Source organism: Dermacentor silvarum, chromosome 2 (genome assembly GCF_013339745.2).
Source record: "Dermacentor silvarum isolate Dsil-2018 chromosome 2, BIME_Dsil_1.4, whole genome shotgun sequence".
Lineage (NCBI taxonomy): Eukaryota > Metazoa > Arthropoda > Arachnida > Ixodida > Ixodidae > Dermacentor > Dermacentor silvarum.
In genome coordinates, this window is record NC_051155.1 from 142,932,654 (window position 1) to 142,954,324 (window position 21,671).

Below are 21,671 nucleotides of genomic sequence, written 5' to 3' on the forward strand. Positions count from 1 at the left end.
TAACATGCAAGCAATTTTCGGACCCAGTTTTGGAAAAAAAAGTATGCATTATATTCAGGTAAATACACTACAGTCACTAATAGCGCAGAAGGCTTCAGAAAATTGAAAATGAGGTAACGTAAACAATAGAGCCAACAACTTAAAGCGATGAACAACAAATAAATTTAGGCTGGTAAAAAATTATTTCGAAACTTCTTTTTTTATCCATTTGGTGAAAAATGTTCATTATCAATAACAAAAAGACAGGCCGAACTTCCTTTTTCTTCAAATTTGCGCTGAGACCTCACAGCAATACGTCGGTGTGATATACGAATGTTCAATTATTTTCACATATTTGGGATGCCTTCGCACAGTAAAAATTCTGCAAACTTGCTAGACTTAGCCTCTTGTTTCTTTAGAATGCAATTTTAGTTCTCATTTACCAACAAATGATTAATTAAACCCATATAGTCGTTGTAAGAAGTCATGAAATCTTGGCAAACGGGCGCAGAAACTTCACGGTGGCATCGCCACCCATCTTTTGTTGCTGCATCTTTTCTGGCTCATAAAACCTGTTCTCATGATAAGAGTGGTGGCTTTGCCATTGCAGAAAGGTAATTGGTTAATAGAGATTAATCTTTGGTGTCCTTCAAAGGACTAATAGCTGGCAATGGTGGCACTACAAGCTCACCAAAGGGCGAATAAGTGCTGACACCCATTAATTCAGCGCCAGTTAAGTTGACATTATGCACACACTGGTACATGTGCATGAAGTGAAGAGATTTTTAATTCAACCGTGAAGCATCGGGTGTTTTCCATCAACATGAGCTGTGCATAGGGAGAAGCCAACGTTGGTACTTTAACAAGCTCTTGGCATACCATATTTTTCTGTGTATAGTCCACCACCGCATATAACCTGCACCCCCAACTACTACAGTCCTGAAAAAAAAAAAAAATTCCATGCATATAATTTGTGGAAATAATTGCATACAACAATGCTAAAATCTTGGCAACAACGGTCTCCATTCACTAATGCGTGACTCGTCCACGTCGTATCTTCGGATAGTGGCTCTGTTCCTTCCTTCTTCGGCAATGCTTATAAAGCTGGATTCACACAACGAATGTTATTGCGCACGAATCAGTCACATGACATGTAACATAAATCGGATCACTTCGCAGTTAGCAGTCACATGACAAAGGATGACAGTGCGGATGGAGCAGTCCTCGCATGGGCAACGGCGATGGAGCAAATGCAACCGAGTCGAAAATCCCAACAGTGTTTTAGCTTATCACGGTATGTGAAGTGCTTCGCGTGGACCGAGGGAGTGCCGCGGGAATAGGTGATGCACGAGTTTGCGGGCACCGTGTGCACTATTCACTAACTACTAAATGCAAAATAGCGACCCGTGAAGAGGAGAACTGGCGACCATGAAGGAGGGTAGACAGGAGCTTCAACACGCAGGGGTGGGGACAGGGTGGGGTTCCCTAGGACATTACAAAATATTGAATGGTGGAGAACTTTGACTTGAGGTGTGGCTTCACGGCAGCGTGCACTGTACTGCCGTGAAGCCACATTTCAAGACGAAATTCGCATATAATCCGCATCACAACTTTGCTGTTAAATTAATATTTTTGGTGCGGGTCATACGTGCAAAAATACGGCATGTAAAAATGCTTTGCAGGCTTTTTCATTCCCTATCTCAGTGGGGATCATGGCTTTTTTCCTTGTGAAACCTTGACTATACAGGGTGCACCGTTTTAATTTACATCACTCATCCACTTGATGCCACTCTGCACGCAATGCTTTGTATGTGAATTAAAGAGAGGCTGCACTTTGCAGGAAAAATGAAAATAATGCAATGCACTCACATCAACACAGCGGTAGAGCTTCGAGAGGCACACCAGCGTCCTTCGAACAGTAGGGTACCACATTCCATGCAGGTCAGCAGGAGAATCTATGAAAATGCATGTGGCCCCACATTATTACAGCTTGGAGACTCCTATGCGAAAACTGCTGCTCTTCATGCTCACTTGTTTAAGCATTACTCACTGAATTTTATATAACTGTTAATTCACTAACCATGTTCACTTAATTGCACACATGCTATCTGCAACAATATAGTGCCATACATTGGAATCTTGCTAATTAATTAATTAATTAATTAATTAAGGCAGAGTTTAAACTAACGAGAGCTTTGATACAAAGCTGCAGCGCACTCTGTGCAGTTATCATTGCACAACCGTACTGAATGCGCCCCATGACAGTAAATGTACTGCCATTACGTTTTTGGCCACATTATGCCACTACATCGTTACTGCATGGAATTTGCCCTAAACGTGTTTGGCAAAAATAAAAAGGAAACAGGAAGCTTCGAAGACTATCCTCAATTAATCGCTTCCTGGGATAGTGTCGCTTTGAGAGTGCACTGATTGGTAAAGTCTGTAAAGGAAGAGAGTACCGTGAGATCACAGATATTATGAGATGTTTTATTTTGAAATTTAGCATGCCAAATATGGTTCTCAAATTGCTTTTTGTTGGAACGTGGCTGCCCATCAGCATCTATGCTCAGACGGTGCCTATGCTCAAAGAAAAATTCAGGGCTATTTGATTTTTGAACCAAGCTGGGTTACCAGAGAAGGTTGGCCTATTTTTTCTTGACTAATTTTCCTCTTTCTGTCTTGAATTATCATATGTTGTATACATATATACTAAAGTAAACCTAAAACGTTTCCTGCCAATATCAGCATGCAATGAATGCTGTATTTAGTCGATTATAAGGCGGTGCGAGTTGAGGGACTTCAGAAATAATGCGAGTATGCGCAGTAATATAAAGTAGGGGTGTGCGAATATTCGAAAAGTTAGAATATTATCGAATATTATATTTTTAATATTCATATTCGAATCGAAAAATAGATATTTGAAAATGTTCAAATATTCGGTTGGATACGAATACTCAAATCAAATCGAATATATTCCTGGCTGTGCAGGAGCAAACACGGTTCTTAGCATTTGTTTCTATCTAATCTAAGAATATTGCGGCAATATTGCGCTGAATTTTGCGATAATTTTGTGCTGCTAGCAAAATTCCTGCCTGTAAAGCACACTTCGCCACTTAACGTACAAGCTTCACGGAAAAGCCGGTCTCTCAGTAGCAAGGGGCACGGGTTTGCGGACAGTGAGGGCCCATTTTCTTTCTTTTTTTCAGCGCCACCCCCAATTCTGAGCTTATTGCTTGACAGCATGGGCGATGAGTGACGATTAGCACAGGGTCAAATGCCTCCGAGTCTATGGGACATTTGATGCGTTATAATGAGGCACAGGCTGACAAGGACAGCTAGTGGGAATTACTGACTTTTCCCCGTTAACATGAGCCAAATACACAATGTTTTAGTTTAGCATCTTACTAGTCTAGTTTTTTAACATTGACAATGTAATTGCAATGTTCGAACGTAACAAATTAACCCATCATCATCAGCCTATACTTATGTCTACTGCCGGATTAAGGCCTCTCTCTGCGATTTCCAATTACCCCTGTCTTGCGCTAGCTGATTCCAACTTGTGCCTGCGAATTTCCTAACTTCATCACTCCACCTAGTTTTCTGCCGTCCTCGACTGCGATTCCATTCTCTTGGTATCCATTGTGTAACCCTAATGGTCCACCGGTTATCCATCCTCCTACGCATTACATGGCCTGTCCAGCTCCACTTTTTCCGCTTAATGTCAACTAGAATATCAGCTATCTCCATTTGTTCTCTGATCCACACCGCTCTCTTCCAGTCTCTCAACGTTAGGCCTAACATTTTTCATTCCATCGCTCTTTGTACGGTCCTTAACTTGTTCTCGAGCTTCTTTTTTAACCTCCAAGTTTCTGCCCCATATGTTATCACCGGTAGAATGCAATGATTGTACACTTTTCTTTTCAACGACAGAGGTGATCTCCCAATCAGGATATGGCAATGCCTGACGTATGCACTACAACCCAGTTTTATTCTTCTGTAAGTTTCTGTCTCATTATCAGGGTCCCCTGTGAGTAATTGACCTAGATAAGCATACTCCTTCACAGACTAGAGGCTGACTGTCGATCCTGAATTGTTATTTTGCCAGGCTATTGAACATTATTTGTCTTCTGCATATTAACCTTCAACCCCACTCTTACACTTTCTCGGTTACAGTCCTCAATCATTCGTAATTCGTCCCCATAGTTGCTGAATCGGGCAATGCCATCTGCAAACCGGAGGTTGCTGAGATATTCGCCGTTGATCCTCACTGCTAAGCCTTCCCAATCTAAGAGCTTGAATACGTGTTCTAAGCATGCAGAGAACAGCATTGAAGAGATTGTGGCTCCTTGCCTGACCCCTTTCTTGATAGGTAACTTTCTTCTTTTCTTGTGAAGAACCAAGGTAGCTGTGGAATTTTTGTAGATATTTCACAAGATATTCACATATGCCTCCTCTACTTCTTGATTACGCAATGCCTCTACGACTGCTGGTATCTCTACTGAATCAAATGCTTTTACATAATCTATGAAAGCCATATATAGAGTTTGATTGTACTCTGCAGATTTCTTTATTACCTGGTTGATGACATGAATATGATCCATCGTAGAATATCCCTTCCTAAAGCCAGCCTGTTCTCCTGGTTTGCTGAAGTCAAGTGTCGCCTTGATTCTATTTGAAATTACCTTGGTGAATATTTTAAACAATACTGAAAGCAAGCTAACGGGTCTATAATTATTCAATTCTTTAACGTCTCCCCTTTTATGGATGAGTATAATGTTGGCGTTCTTCAAGCTTTCTGGTACACTTGAAGTCGTGAGGCATTGCGTATAAAGGGCCGAAAGCTTTTCAAGTGTGATAGCTCCTCCATCCTTGATTAAATCGACTGTTATTCCATCTTCTCCAGCAGCTTTTCCCCTGGTCATGTCTTTCAAGGTCCTTCTAACTTTGTCAGTAGTTATAGAAGAGGCCTCTGTATCCTGTTCTTCACTACTTCGAATGAAAATAGCTTGGCTGCTCTGGGTACTGTACAGCTCAGTATAGAATTCTTCCGCTGCTTTTACTATCTGATCGAAATTGCTGATGATATTACCCTGCTTATCTTTCAGTGCATACATTTTGCCTTACAACAAAGTTTGACTGTAGTCTAACTTTCTGACGTGCATTGCATGGCCCGCCAAGTTCCATTTCTTTCTCTTAATCCAAACTGGAACATCTATCTGTATCTGAAGCCAAATCTGCACTGTCATCTTTCAGTTTGTTAATGTTATGGTGGCTAGAAGGGGGTAGTGTGACGGGCAGCATATCTGCGCCGTGCGCGGGAGAGGCGCGATGAGTGATGAAATTTCCCGGCGCCGTTAGGGGCGCTGCAGCGCCCTGGTGTGCCAGGACAAGCCAACGCGGCCATTCGCAGTGTAGCGCCAGCGAGGTCTGCCGGGCGAGCGTAAACATGTAGACCGCGCTTGTTTGCACATTGATCGTGATCAAAGCTGGGAGCATCGCTCATGTGCCACTGTGATTATTTTGAGGTACGTAGTGCGTGACATTGTGTTGTTCCTGTGTTACGGTGTGTGCGCATGGCGTCAAAAGCACGAACATGTTTTGTACCTGGGTGCAGAAGCGGCTACAGAACGTGCAAAGCCAAGGCCTCCCTTTTCAGACCGCCTAAAGATGCAGTTCGGCATGAATTGTGGTCGCGAAATATCAAAACGTGCTGCCAAGGAGTTGACGACAGAGTGTGTCATTTGTGAACGGCACTTCGAATTGAAGTACATCGAAAGGACCTTTCGGCATGTGATTAATGGGGAAGCAGTCGAAATTCCATGTGATCGTCCGCAGCTGACTGACGACACTATTCCTACTGTCGTTCTGGATGCCCCCAAATACTTCACCAAGAAAGCGCCTGTCAAACGGAAGGAGAGGAACTTGTGCAACCAAGTTAAACAGCCTCCAAAATGGAAAAAGATAGTCACTGCCAACGACGCGCAGCCGGCGCAGTCATCGGACAAGCACGACGTAGCCGACTTCTCACTGGGCCAGTCGCCAGTACAGGACAAGACTGAGCCAAATGTAGAGCGCATTTGCCAAAATCTTCAGCTGCCTGAGAAATCCTGGAGCAAACTGAGATTCGCAGCAGAACCGCACGTTGCTTTCTTCAGCGTTTGCGAGCGAGAAGGAGATGGGATCTGTAACATATGGCTGCCAAAAGCGGTAACGTTCCAAGGCAACAACCAGCGAGAGCCAGTGCAGTGCTTTGTCTATGTGCGAGGTGTAAAACAATCGGAGTGCATTGTTAAATCCTCTGGTGAAATCCTCCAATCTTGTGCTTCTGACCTCACAGTCACCAGAGAAGCAGCTGAATGCAATCCAGACAGCGTGTTCACACAAAAATTTGACAGGGGAGGCCTATTGTACCCTGGAGATAAGTTAGCCACGCTCATTAAAGTGCTAGAGGATGCATTCAGTTTCTTTTTTTCAACAGAGAAGCTTTATGCTTTCAGTATGCATGATTTTATGCAGTTCTTGAGCAGTTTAGCACTCTGCCAAGTGGGATGCAAGCTCCATTGCAAAGAGCTCACTGCAAAAATTATCCAGTTTGTGGTGCTAACTAGGCTGCACTTTTTCACAAAATCTTTAAACAAGGACAAGGCTCTACAAAGAGAGTGCTAGAAACATTTGAAGTTAAGGTGAGTGAAGTAGTGGCTACTGTTAAGCTTGGTCTGATGTGTGCATATGGATTACTGTACTATATAATGAAGTGTTTCCTCTCGTCTTGTGGACCTGTCCAACAAAAGCACTGATGAAAAATATTTAGTGCATATGTTGAGGTTCGCCAAAGCACCCACATATGAACCAATTTTTTTCTTATTACAAAGCTAAAGCTTTTTAAAAGGCATGTTGCTGGCTCACCCACATATGTACAATTTTTTTTTTAATTACAAAGCTAAAGCTTTTTGAAAGGCATGTTGCTGGCTCATGCGGACGTGCACAGTGAACTGAACGACACGGTGTTGTCATTCCCCTGTTTATTGCGCGCAGCCCCAGCGTTGTTATTGTCTGTTTGCGTGAACGATTTTTTCTGCGCCCACTGGCTATATTTGCGGCAGATGACCAAATGACAAAAGTTGAAAGTCGGCGTTTCCGAACCAACTCGTCCAGAGTGGCCTTCAAATGTGATCTTACTCCTTTTTTAACTCGCATGGATAAACATCTGCTGCTCATTCTGGTGTAGAAAATAACACATCTTTTCTTTCTCTGCTCTGCAAACACCGCGGATTACATAAAAATTAAAACGCGACGCAAAGTGAACACGACGCGTGTGCTAACTGCCGCGCGCCACCCCCATCTAAAGCTGCGAAAGCTGCACACCAGCTGCAAGTAGCGTCATCTACCGCTTTCACTGTTCCTTTGTGCGCTCCGCCGGCTTCTGCCCGTCACACTACCCCCTTCTAGCCACCATATTAATGTCATGACCACTGTTTCCCTTTAAATCACTCCATCTGCTCTCCTCAACTTCCTTTCATGTGCATTTGTTATCTTCCAGGTTCAGTAGCACAAGCTTGTATAACAGTTAAAACGAGCAGGAATATGCAACAATACATTTTTAAGAATGGTCAAGAGATATGGCTCCACAATCTTTAGGCACCGTGCAACGTTGAGGGTATTTTGAACATCAGCTCACATCCTTTGTGCCTCGTAGAAGGCACCGCATCCGAGTTCTGCGCTGAAATGGTTGTGTGCGTTGTGGTGCTGCCACCAGTGGTTTCGGTGATGTGTTGCGCCGACGACACTTGGAGCACTGCCACCTCATTTGGCCTTTCGCCAGATTGGATGCTGCTTTGCAGATGGGGCAGGCTTCCAGAAGCGGAAGAACCGATGGACACCAGGGAGCCCCGAGAACTCGACCGGCTCAAAGAGTTCTGCGCAAGACTCTCAGCGATGCTCTGCATAGATATGAAACATAAGGAATCAATGCTAGTACGTATACATATTAACCTCTACAGAAGCTCTTGCCCACCATCCATGGACAACAGTTTTCATCATTTTCAACGTTGAATCAAGAATGACAAGCTAAATAATCTGGTGTTACATAAAGCTAAATGCAGGCGAGACCATATGCCAAGCATGTAATAATTTTGTTGCTACTGGTGTTCTGAGAAAATTGACACATTGTGTGTATATTCCTGCTGCATTGTCCCTAATGATGAAAAATGAATGCGTTGTACATTTCAAATGCCACCAGATGACGCAGCAATCCATGACGGGAAACAAAGCCGAGGAGCCATCATGGGATGTTAAATTTGTATCTATGTGAACAGGAAAACAAAAGAAGCTTTTATCTGAACGAAGTGTACAAATGAATTTTCTACCCGCATTTATGGAGGTACTGATGCAACATGTGCCCATGCAATTTGACTAAGCAAATGCTTTTTCAGAATCGTAACAGACCAGTTGGCAATAAGAACTGACTTGAAAAGGTATTGTGTCACGAGGATTTTGTTGGGTCTCAGGAGGTTAAGTACATACATAAAGCATGAGGCCTAACCAAGATAATGGGGCTGCAAATTACAAGGATCATCAAGGCTAAATTGTTTCATGTAATATATAACACTATACACTGAGAAAGTCCGATTAAACTTGATGGTTACCAGAAAGCTTGAATATATTCAAAGTATGGATGGGTGGGCAAGTTGGTAGGATTGCTTTCTTGAAAACTGCACAGCTTAAGATGGGACGCTCGTCTTAAACAGCACCGTTTTTAAGAATGCAATTAAATATACTATGAGAGCGAACCATGACTGACTCTTCTTCGCCTGTACACATCATCATCGCTTGTACAAATTCCTCATCTGTATTTATCATCATCAGCCGCCCAGCTTGTTCTTCTTCATCGTAGCTCAAGCTCGGATGGAATAAACAGTTCCTTATAACACCAAGATTAAAAGGTTTAATCTCTCGAAGCAACTGATAAGCTATGAGAGATGCATGTGGAGGGGCTCCAAATTAATTTTGGCCACCTGCCGTTCTCTAAGGAAACCCTAAATCAATGTACACAAGTGTTTTTGCATTCTCCTGTGATCGAAATGTGGCCACTGCAGCTGGGAATTGAACCCGTGACCTTGTGCTTAGCAGCAGAGTGCCATAGACACTCAACCACCGTGGCCGGTCTTGGTTATGTCCCGTCAGTACCTCGAAAGAATAATTCAGTTTTACATAACTTCTTGGGAATCTTGACTCGTGTTATGGTACTGTAAGGCAATGCAATTTTGTGTCTAAAAATTTCACAGAACAGGAACACAATGTGTGTCACTGGCTACTAAATTTGCAAGTGTCTCATATTCAGATGGCGATTCCAATAAAAACGAAGGAATGGCTGCTCCTTTTGCAGTCCTTTTAGCTTTGGTGAACACCACAGGTTTACAAGCTCTAGATTCACTGTGTAGTTGCAGTGCGAGAGGGCGGAGGGCCACGGTCTTCCGGTCCCTGCGTGGGAGCGGCCCGCGACTGCTACCGACTCCCCCTGAAAGGGGGCGTCCAAACGCAGTTCCTCAGGACCTGAATAAAAGTTCTTTGTCTGTCTGTCTGTCTCATATTCTCATACTGCAAATGTCTCAAGACAAACAGAAGCACCGCTACGACCTCCATCACCGTGACGTCCATTTTTCCCCCGGAAGCCTCGTGTTGCTTTGGTCACCATTTTGTAAAGTTGGCCTTTGTGAAGAGCTACTCCCCTATTATGCAGGCTCATATCGCGTGCTCTGCCAAGTGGCCAATGTCACCTATGAAATCATTCTAGCCCCCCCTTACGTACTCCGCTGTGACAACCAGTGACATTGTCCATTTCACCAGACTTAAGCCCTACAGCTCTCTACGCGCCTTAGATCTTTAACAGCACCGGGACGGCGCTTTTGCCACTGAGGGGTAGTACAGTATAGACCACTTATAACATAACCACTTATAGTGCAGGACCGGATATAGTGCGGTCTTTTCAGACTCCCGTTAATTTTCCCATAGCACTCCATGTATACATGTATCGCTTATAGTGCAGTTGCGGGAAACGAAATACCAGTTACAGTGCGGCTGCCTGGGAGTACGGAAGTCAGAGGAGACGGCGAACGCTCCCCTCAATTAAACGGGCGCCCCAAGGAGTGCTCGAGGAAGAAAGAGAGACTAAGTGGAGAAGAAGGGCATGTGGTGCGAACGAACAGCCAGTGAGGCTGAAACCAGAATCTTGAGTGCGAGTCGTGAAATATCACGGTGCGCATAGCGAACGAGGGCCACGAAACTGCCAACACCATCCAATGCTCGCTTCCCGATAACGGCAGTAAACGAAACTTCAGGGAGCGGGCGGCGCCGGCACAGCACGGCGAAGGGCGCACGCGGAGACCGTGGAGTGTGAGGGAGGAGGGCGGCAGGGAAGCGGATTTCGCCTCGGCAACTCCGCCGCTTCGGTGGCTCCCCTTGCCCTCCCTCGTAGCTCCCTCACTTTCGACTGTCACTGTGCGCGCCCGCCGCCGTGCAGGCGCCGCCGCTTGAGCCAGCTCCCCGAAGTTTCGTTTTCTGTCATTATCGGGAAGCGGGCGTTTGCCGGCGTGGGCAGTTTCGTTGGCCGGCCTGGGACAGCGCCGCTACTTCCCTCTGCGCCGTAGCCGCAGCGTGCAAGGTCAAGACGTGACTAGAAAGTAGAGGAAGCATAAAGGAGAAAGAAGGGTTCACTGCCACTTTCTACACATGGCTACGGTAGCGTGGCTGAGACGTCAGCACGTACACGCATGTTCCGGCGCAACGCAGAATCGGCGACCTTGCCATTTGAGAGAGGGTGAAATGTCCGCCGCGTTTTTTCTTTCTTTCTTTTTTGTTTTGTTCACGCGCAACATTGAGGGGTCTCTCCTAAGCTTTTACTCTATGGCGGTGCCGGAGCAATGACGGTCGGAGGCGCTGCCGCGTGATTTGGTTCGCATTAACGAGATTCGACCGTAAATTGAATGCAAACGTTCTAGCCGCATTCCTCGACTGTCGCATACGCGTGGCGGCTCGGTGCACATGTTTTGCATATGTGCGGGCCTTGAAAATTGGTGCTTTGCTTATAGTGCGGATATTCGCGACTCCGGCGACTTGCATTATAAGCGGTCTACACTGTATTACGATACCATCAACAGATGCTCAAGAGACGAGCCACCGCGAGAAAGACAATGAAGTGTCTAGGCTTTTGGCGCGAGCATGTGTCTGCTTGGCTCCAGTGTAAATACAGTGTAAATAGTCTCTTTTGTCTGTGTCTTTCTGCACGTAACACCCCGTCACAATATTCTTTGCCTAAGCATTTTCATATGCCCCTAAGTTGCACAAAATTTTTCGAAAGATGGAAACTGAAACTTGCAGTCAAGCAGATAGTTCTTATACCAGGACTGCACAACTCAATATCAGTGAGGGCAAAAACCAATTTCTCTGGGAGCCACATGGGCCACACTTTAGTGGGAAATGTTCCGCTTTTTTGCTTGCGAAAAGGCAGCCTATTTAGTGTCATCGCACTATTTGCTGTCTTCAGCACGTCTTGTAATATCGGTCTGGTTACTGAAGGCGGAAGGTGGCTCTTGTTCAGGTTCCCCAAAAAGAATGTCTCTTCCGAGAAGTAGGCACTTGCTAAGAGAGATGTCAGTTTCAAAACATTGTTGGCTATGTTTCCGTATTTCTTCTTTTCAAGATTCCAATAAAAACGAAGGAATGGCTGCTCCTTTTGCAGTCCTTTTAGCTTTGGTGAACACCACAGGTTTACAAGCTCTAGATTCACTGTGTAGTTGCAGTGTTCCAGCATCACTGAGAAATGGTCGCTAAACTGTTGGTTGCCCTTCTCATCTTTGGATGACAGGAAACGCTGTTGGAATTCTATCAAAAAGGCAATCAACTTGTTCTGAAGATTCAGTGTTATGCTTTCCCTTTAATGTGCACCAATGTTTATTTTCGAGGCTTGTGACAGTAAACATAACAAAAAATGAAACCAGACAGAAGGAACAAACACCATGAAGTGCTGTGGTATGTTCCTTCTGTTTCTTTTCGTTTCCTCTGTGTAGCTTACCGCCACAAGCCATGTTGAATCATTAGCCCAGCGTCACACCCTTCTGCTGTTTATATTCAAATTAAAGATAATTTTATGATGCCAGGGATTACTGAAAAAAATGCCATTTGCATTTCAGTTTTTAAGTATGACATAGACAGGAAAAGCTGGGGCTTTAACTGTTAGAATGGATGACAAGTGGTTGCGTCTGTATCTGAATATCAATATAGTGAGAGGGGCTAGTCACTTTGTTGGTCACTTTCTTATGAGCTCCTTAAAGTGTTTTGATAAAGAGCGGCATGTTAACTGTATTCGCCTAGTAGAAACCCTCAAACAATGTTGTTGGTGGCGATGTTGCTAGATCCAAATAACCTTGTCTGACACTTCGTATCGTTGGACCGCAATCTGAGCAAATATTTGTCAAGATTTAATAGCAAGACAAACGCACCAAATGAAAGCATCGTCTGGCAGGCGCTACCACCTGCTATCATTAAATCGATACATGCTGGGAAAGCACAGCTTCGATTGAATTATAAACTGCGCCAATAATGCGAACTTGGTGTTGGTAACTTAAAGGAATCTGCTACCAACATAAAATTGTATGCTCCCACAGATTCTTTTTATATGTGCTTGATGCCATTGATTCAGGCCGTGTGTGTCATCTTTGGAGACAAAATTGTTTTCTCATCATAGGACCATGCGATGACTGTAGCACAAGTACACAATGGTAGCCTAAACTCAGCCATGGGAGCAGCTAAAAATTCGACAGCAAGCCCCATGAGGCCCACGGGCCGCATCTTGTGCAGCCCTGTCTCATTATCACCAGTACAGGAAGCCAGAAACATCAGGAGCACACCTTTAAGCTGCAGTACAAAGAGGGCCAACGACAAATGCAAAAGATGGCAAAGAAAAAAAAAAAACGGTGCCGAAAATGTGAATGCCTGCCTTTTCATGATTCCACTTGATTACGCAAGAAGGCTGCCTTCTGTATCATTCTGCATCTTCAGATTATGTAATCCTCTGATGAAAGTGATGGGACACATGTACACATGAAATCTTTTTAAACACTGTTCAAATAATGGCCAGCCAGTCAGACAGCTAGTACTGTATAACTGAGGGCAGCACCACAAATGAACATGCATGTTCATGCATGTGTGTTAAGTTGCTCAACTATTTGCTAGGCTGCTCTCCAAAACATGAAGCAATTTCTGCTGACTCCCTGCTTGCAGTGATATCTGCCACAAAAGCATGCATGCTACCTCTTACGCCTGGCATTAACTGCGCAGCAACCTGCAGCATAGTGCAATTTGTGGTTATCTTTTATTGCACCCCCCCCCCCCCCTTTTTTTTAAGCGCTGCTCTTGGATGCCCTCCTCTGCCTGTTGGGCAATCGCACTGCAACCTGATAAGCGAGGGGGATTACAGTGGGGCAGTCTACAGAAAAATGCAGCAGATGACATCATGACATCCTGTGCAGCAGGCGCATTCATGGCCATTTCGTGGTCACAACCAGCCATTTGGCGCTAGCTACATGGCCACCAAAGATTACCAATGCAATAATAGTGAAAAACCAGCTCGTGTATCGCAACTCTCACTTGTTGAAATTGGCTTGGAAGTTCCTATTCAGGAGAACAAGCCACACATTAATGTTTACAGCGAAGAATTGACACAATAAGTTTTCGATGCAATGTCAATATTCTTTGTCATACTAGACCAAAGACTAAAACAAGGTAAATTTTTGGGGGCGGCCAGGTCGCAGCCCAGAATAAGCAACACATTAATTTTTACAGCATAGATTGACACAAGGAGTTTTCGATCAATGCCAATATTCTCTGTAATACTAGACCGAACATTAAAACAATTTTTTGTGGTGTGGCCAGGTACCATCCCAAAATGCTCGCACCTTTTACAAAAATGTCACTAAGTGACATGATTATGACTTGCTGAAACATTTATCTTTTCAATGCTTTAATTGTTCTTTATCTTTCCTAGAAAGTTTTATTTTATTTCATGAACTATAATAGCTTTAAACTGCCTCTTGTGGTGGCCAGTGATTGGTCAGAATGCGAAAGGCAAGATGACTTCTAATTTCTGAAAAGGGCATAGATTTCAAGGCTTTACTTCCCTTCTAAAAGCAGCTTTAAGGCCCCCAGATGGACCGCAGTTCTGTTTTCTGTATGGTTTGTTCTTTCTTAATGTGATGGCAATTTTTGAAGCAACTGCGAAAACAGTGTAAGTTATAAGCAAAGATGGCCCTCTCCATCAGTGCAGCATGTGCTCACTGAAAATCTCGTAGTTAGCTGTGTTTACAGTTGACTTCTTCAATTAAATGAGCAGTGGTTACTGTGAAAATGCTGCCGAAAACACTAATAGACCAGAAAATGTCACCAAAGAAGTCGCTAAGACTCCAAAAAGGTTACGTTGTCAAAAGGACTATCAACAAGTAAACTTAACAACACTGCATTAAAAGCTATTTGAACTTATACATGCCTCCATCATCTCAAGCTTTTCCGGGTATGCCAAATCACCAGGAGCAGGGTTGTAGCCCAAGATATCTGTGCGAACATAGACCAATGTCCTGTAGACCAACCGCTCCTGTACATCTTCAAGCATTTGCTGGGCAATCTTGCAAAATGCTCGCAGCTCGTTCGCTGTGACAGTCAGAGAGAGAATGGGAAAAAAAAGGGAATAAGTAAGTATAAAATACAATCAATCATACATTTACTGGACAAATTTCATCCCTCTGAACACATGTGTACATACTGCCAATATTTTTCATCACAGCTGAACTTGACCATTTTGCTGAAGCTACTAAGCACAGTGAAGAGGTGAGATAACTTAATGACTACAGACACCAATGGACCCTTCTCATAAATGTAAAGATAGCTTTCCCACGAGGCAATTTGCCAACCTAAAGGTGGCAAAGTCATTTTTACAAACAGTGCATACAAGAACAGTGTGCTTGTCTCATGACATGGGAAATGTTAACATGGCTTTCTTTACGAAACCATGTGCAAGAAACAAGCCACAGCATGTGCAGCTAACACTTCATTTTCATTTGAACCATGACCGGTAGAGGTGTAAGTGGGGCAAAAGCACAATGCAGAGAAGGTGCGTTTGGAAACGAGAAAAATGGTTTATTGTGTGAAACTGGGAGCACTCACGGTTTGCAGCGACATGTTGCTCCATCATTTCAACCTGGAAACAAAAGTTATTGCAATAAATTTCCCACCAGTAGCAAGACAATGACAGAAACGCCTATCATTCAAGGGGACCAATGCATGAGATATGTAAATGCACAAAACATCATACCTTCAATATACTGCAGAGTTCTGCCAGTGTTTCCAGGTGATTTATGTGGATGATGATTGGACGAAAAACATCATACAATCTCTCGCAGAGGTGACTCAGAAAGTCACTAAAGAAAAAAAAGAAGCAATGACAGGTATATTTATGTTATAAAACATTACATACATTTTGTGGTTACAGAAAAAAGTAATGTCTCAGTACCGTTTGTGTGATAATGATAACATATTACAGTTGAGCTTGCTTAACATGACCCCCCCCCCCCCCCCCTTTATGCTGTCCTGAAGTCCTTAATGGTATCTAAGACTGCTCGCATCCATCCCCCCAATCAGAGTCGTGCAGATCCGGCGTTCCCCGAACTCAGAGGTAGAGGACAAGCGCGCAAGCCGAACGTGTGACTCGCTCTCGGAGTGGAAAATGGCAGATGTGAAACCACGTGACTACTGCTAACGTCCGATGTTTCGCCTAAACCGGCGGATGCGCCGGTGGGACGACCGTTCGTTGAGCTGCCAGCGTGCTGTGGCCTAGGTTGCCTAGGCTACGGTGGACTGTCGCCAAGAACGGCGACGCTGTGCTGTGATGACGTTGCTGGAAACGCTCTCATCTCGACGACTGCTCCGACGATAGGGCGCGGAGCGCCTCAGAGCGCTCGGCGCGGGAGGAGAGCGATCGAAAAGAACCAGCCGAACGCAGGGTGCGCACCCTCTTTCAACCAGCCGAAGACAACGCCGCTCGCGAGAGCAATCTAGAGCGCCCTGAGGCAACCAGTCGAAGATACCATAAGTGTTCACTACAGAAGAAGTCTGTTATAATTGTATTTGCTTTGAGAATAGTCATCGACTAAGTTAACATTAAACAAGCTGCAGAATCAATGTCAGACATTCAATAATACCAGACACACTCATCTTTTCTCAGAAACTTGTTTGTGAGGTCTACCTGGCCTATCGCATTTACCCAATAATTACATTCGGGCAATTCACCAGGACAAACATCCCGCAAAGGATGCGGCCTAGTACGATGAACATGCAGAGGCACGGCATGAAATCCAACACCGTTTTTTTCGTACGAAGCTCATTGTGAAACTTTGCTTTATTTCAAGCCCCCTTAACTCGTTTCTTTTTTTCAAAGCTGCAGCTGGCTTCCACAGGGCAAGATAGATAGGGACACTATTCCAGAGAGCTTTCCATATTTTCCAGAACATTCAGCATGCAAGGTAAGTGACCTTGAAACTTGGTGAGGTCATGTTTAGCAACTATCTGTACATCAAAGTACTTTTCTACTACCTTTCTGGCTTGTAAGTATGTCTGAATTTCCATGTTGGGTGGTTGCGATGCTGCTGGGCTCAGGTTTGTTACAAACATTCTAAGTGAACTGGTGTGGCAACCAGTTTGATGTAAGTGGGTAATGGCTCAGACATTTTTTATTTTTAAATATTTTAGACAATGAAGAGCCATTAAGACTCTGCATGAGTTCACTCTAAGTGGGTTCACTATAAATGGGCTTGACTGTTTTAGAATATAATCATTGATACATTCATTTTTTATTTTAAAAAAAGCCAGCTATGAAAAAAAATTTTTTAAATTCAGAAACTTGTAATGAACAGAGACAACAACCCAGCAAAAGAGACGGCGCCGAATACAAGCTTACAATTAACATCATTTCGTAATTACGGGAAAGTTAGGCTGGGAGCACAACATGCGGAAACAGCACAAAATATAGCACCCTCCACAACAAGAATAAAGCAAAGGATTGCTATACATGTCTAATCAAGCAAATTCAAGGACACTTTTCAAAACAGCAGCTCAAATCCAAAGAGGCAACATTTGCCACCACAGAATGAATGCCCTCATTTGCTTCCATGACACATTGGTCACTTTGCAGAGTGGGAATAGCCTTTTTTTAAAACACATTCTCTGAACCTACATAACTTGCTAAATCTAGCAATGGTTCTTGCCGTTATTTTCCTAAACATTTTCTGCTCTTTCTGTGAACTATGCTTCCATCAGCTGAACAGCCACAAAATAATATTACCAACTTGCAAGTTGACAACACACTGGTCCCGTCTCTGTCAAGGTTGTGTTTGTTGCCCCTGTTTGTGCATTACGAGTTTTGACTAAGAACTGAACAACCAAGTAGCATAACTGCAAGTCGGCCTAGGTGGAACAGATTCATTTTTAAAAAAACGTTTTGCGCGCAAACAAACAAGGACGAAGAAAAGGAGCATCACAAGGACGAGCGCTACTACAGCTACTTTTACTTTCGAAGAACCATTTGCTTAAAGAACCTACAGATCTTCATGATCCAGTCAACAGAACACATCAATAGCGCATATAACAACACTTCGTGACACTTTGCATATAACACACTTTATAACAACACATATATAACAACACTTTGTGAACACTTTGTGTATAGCAACACTTCACAAAGTGTTGTCATATGCGCTATTGATGTGTTCTGTTGACTGGATCGTGCAGATCTGTGGGTTCTTGAGGAAATGGTTCTTCGAAAATAAAAGTAGTTGTTAGAAAGCGCTCGTCCTTGTGTTGCTCCTTTTCTTCGCCCTTGTTTGCGCGCAAAAAGCTTTTAAAAAATAAACCAAGTAGTGTGTGTGCTGCAGCTCTGAAAACAGTCTAGACGAGACAGATTGAGCAGAATTCTCCACTCCTTGGGACTTTTGCTAGCACAGTCTGAGACATTTTTCGAGCTGCCTGCAATGCCAAGTTGTGCCCACCAACTTACTCCAAGAGAGAGGAGGCCTTGGTGAAGAACTGCATGTACAACTGGTGCTCGTCTTCACAGAGGTGCACCAAGAAGGCACACCCGCTTCTGACCAGAGAACAGTGGTCGCGCTGGTGAGCAGCTGCGAGCTCTTTCATGGCTGTCGACACGCTAGGTCCAAGCAAGGTCTCTCGCTGCCCAAAATAGCAGGTATGGCAAGCATCCAGCAGCTCTCGATACCTGGATGCACACAAAGCATATACTGGATATACACATGTAAGGTCCACACTTAATTTTTTTGTGATCTTGACAAGGTGTGGCTCTTAGATGGAGCCAAGCTACTTAGACACAAGTTCTTCCGGCTTTGCATAATCACCGTGACACCTTGTACCAAAAGAGCAAGTGCTAATGTTTTCATTGTGAATTTAGTATTTCTTAACGCATGCATGTCATTCACCTGGTGCCTACCTATTATAGTTCCCACCGCTGACACTATCACCGCTGCTCAGGCTTGGCTAGGAAGCACACTTGTGAATTATAGTCATCTTCGTGCCATCTGTATAGGATTACATATGCCTCTAATGTTCAAGCTTTTTACCAACAATACCCAAAAGACACCATACGCCCTGAACTCAGAATCCAGGAGCAAACAAACTTTCTTCTGTTCTTTTTTTTTTTCAAATGTGGAGCAGCCAAGTTGGGTGCACGGATATTTCATGAGAGCAGGCCTTACTCAAGTCTATACAGTACCCATTTAATGAAAGTGACAATACAAAGATACTCAGATTCACATTAAATATTCCTTGCTCTGATGGCTCAGTGGCTACGGCACTTTGCTTACTGAACACGAGGTCGTAGGCTCAATTTCCAGTCATGAGAGTTGTGTTCTAATTGGACTGTAATGCAAAAACACTTGTAATTTTATGTTTATAGGAACGTTAAACGACCATAGATAGTTAAAATTTATCTGGGGCCTCTCTCGCTGCAGAGTCTCTCATAGCCCAGATGTGTTGTGAGCATGGATTAGAAAGGCTTAGAGAAGCTACACCAAGAGATTACAATTTTGAAATAGTGAACTTGCTAGTCATCTTACCAGAGTAGAGGCTAGATGTGTAAGAAAGGGTGCAAGAACAAAACACAGATCATAGCGCCACATTGAAATTTGCACTTCACTACTCTGTGATGATGTAGGTTACTGCATAATTTGAGAGTGGCTGGCTAAGTGATCATTAATAATAAGAATAATGGGATCACAGAGCACCTATGGACTGACAAGAACTCAATCTCACAAATTATGGGGACTTTTCCTGCAGAAAAAAAAAATTCTAATGTGTGAAATTTAACAATTCATGACAAGCAGACCATGTTGATGACACTGCAGGTTTGTACATGAAATTCAATGAAGGGCAGCGTGACCTTCATTTCCTTCGCTAGTGGTCAACCTTTTTGAGTCAAATACATACACAGTTTTGAAAGAGTGATGCACCAGGCTAAACCGACAAATTTTTTTCCCGTAGTAAGTGAGCTGATTAAAATTTGCAACCACTGATAGTATTACATTTTACAAGAGCAGGCGACAAGAAAAAAAAAAAAAAGGAAGTTGGACACTCACTCAGCATTTCGTTCCACACGTTCTTCAATCTGGCCCACCAGAGAGTGAATTCTTGGCGCATGAGTCCTAAACTTTCCATACAGGAGCGCAAAAGAATTGTCGGTAGAGCACAGCGGGTCCTTGCGTGACAAGACTTGGTGTGTCGTGTGCTCCAGAGTGCTTGTCACGTACGAGCGAATCATCTCCAGTGCTTGCCACTGCATGTGCTTGAACTTGACCAAGTAGGTCCCCGCCTCTTTGTATTGTGGCTGAAAGAGCAGAAAACAACAGCATTTTTAGAGCCTGCTGTAAATCAAGATCATTTCAAGTGTTTAATTGCAGGCCAAACAGAGTGAAAAGCACATGTATGGCTTGTTTCTGAAAGAAGGCGAGAACTAAATGCTTTTAATGGGCAGTGTGGGATGGGTTCTAATGGGTGGGTCAGTAGTTCTGGCGTTGTACTATAGAGCACAAGGTTAGTGGCTCAATTACAGGCTCCATTAGCCACATTCTGCTCAATCGTATGCCGAAACTGTCACACACTGAAGAGCGCTGTATAATCAAAATTGATCCACGGCATTCCAATACAGCATCCCTCATAACCTAGGTTCAACTTTTGGACACTGAGACCAACTAGTAAGTCAAGAAAGGTGCCTTTTTCAATTAGTGCACTGCTTACATTGCCCAGGTGAATTCTACTAAAGGGGCCAACCATCACTGAAAACATGGAAGGCATGGAATTACTGCATAGTTTTGAGATAAACAAGAAGACTGATTGTATTTTTCTTGAGCTTACAGTGCAAAAAAGGGTAGAATAAAAGACACCAGGCCAGTAGCGGGGACCAAAACCATGCCTTCTCTCTTGTTCAAGCGTTTCTTTGTGAAGAGAGCAACAGAAACAGATGTCCCAACAATGGAAAGAGAGCAACACTTAACCATTATAGCGAACCCTGATGAATGCTTGAAAGGCTACAGACATAAATACACAAAATTTTATGGTCATGGCTTGTATAACACACAAAGCATGTAAATGGCAATGCAACATGACGCACTTACATTTGATTCAAGATAGCCGATGCACTCGTCCAGTCTTGTCAACATAGGTATGAAGCTTTCACTCAGGACAGAAATGTCGGGGGATGCCATTTTCTGAATTGAGAAGAAATGGAAAAGTGAGAAGACACATTAAGGTAACGGCTATTCAATCTAAAAAACAACTTTTAGGTCTTACTTGGGATAATGTGTCTAATTCTGTAAAGTACCGCAGTTTTTCGGCAATGGTTTCCACGGCGTTCATCAGTTTTGACTGCAAAACGAATTGACAAGATGTCAGTAATAATGGGCAAGATGGTGTAAACGAAATAGAAGAGAAAAGAATTGTGTTAAGGTACCTGCTCGTCCAGAAGGTGCTCGCAAGCTTCATGAAGTGCGTTCGTCTTGTTGGACACAAACTCATACTCCCCTTGCAGCAACCTTAGTTGCGCCATCGACGCGTCAATCTCACATAGCACTTCACAACACTTTTCCCGGTAGGATGCCACCACATCGATGTAGTTCCTGTTCAGAACAACAAGGAAACACAACTTCACGTCTGGACAATGTAAAAGCTAACGGCGAATTTCACTAGTCGATTGGGGGCAATGTTTCCTTGCTGCATGGCGTTTCCTAGAAAAACTACTAGAGGGATTAACTGTTGCGCTAGTGTCTTTGGGAGCTACAATTATGGCAGTTCAATCAGCATGGTAATGATGGCTGGTACATAAATTTGCCTAAACTTCCTCCTACTGGCCTCAAATGGATTTGTGACTTTGCAAATTGTTGTTTTCCAACAAGGTATTCTGTTATAAATGCAACTATTCGCCGATATTACGACGAGACGTCAGATCTATTCTACTGAGGAAACATGCGACCTTGTGCTTAATTAACAACCATGTATCTATGGGGCGGGAGAAAAAGTAGCTTCTAATCGACCAGCAAAATTCGCCGTAAAATATGTCATCAGAGAAAAAAATAAAATAAAAATAA

General features: G+C 43.6%; 1 protein-coding gene across 12 annotated transcripts in view; it reads right to left on the reverse strand.

The window, feature by feature from the left end:
* LOC119441878 (conserved oligomeric Golgi complex subunit 3) overlaps positions 1-21,671 on the reverse strand; it is a 62,410-nt gene that overhangs the window by 20,036 nt on the left and 20,703 nt on the right. For 4 of the 12 annotated variants that reach the window (XM_049661684.1, XM_049661685.1, XM_049661686.1 and 1 more), the window contains exons 4-13: positions 21,038-21,203; positions 20,878-20,952; positions 20,703-20,795; positions 19,668-19,915; positions 18,077-18,295; positions 15,341-15,446; positions 15,193-15,226; positions 14,519-14,679; positions 7,658-7,919; positions 1,849-1,934 (exon numbers count right to left, since the gene is read on the reverse strand). In XM_049661684.1, the coding sequence (XP_049517641.1) occupies positions 1,849-1,934; positions 7,658-7,919; positions 14,519-14,679; positions 15,193-15,226; positions 15,341-15,446; positions 18,077-18,295; positions 19,668-19,915; positions 20,703-20,795; positions 20,878-20,952; positions 21,038-21,203 (1,450 nt within the window). The remainder of the gene's footprint in view (positions 1-1,848; positions 1,935-7,657; positions 7,920-14,518; positions 14,680-15,192; positions 15,227-15,340; positions 15,447-18,076; positions 18,296-19,667; positions 19,916-20,702; positions 20,796-20,877; positions 20,953-21,037; positions 21,204-21,671) is intronic. The other 8 variants (XM_049661688.1, XM_049661692.1, XM_049661693.1 and 5 more) reach the window with 8 other exon arrangements.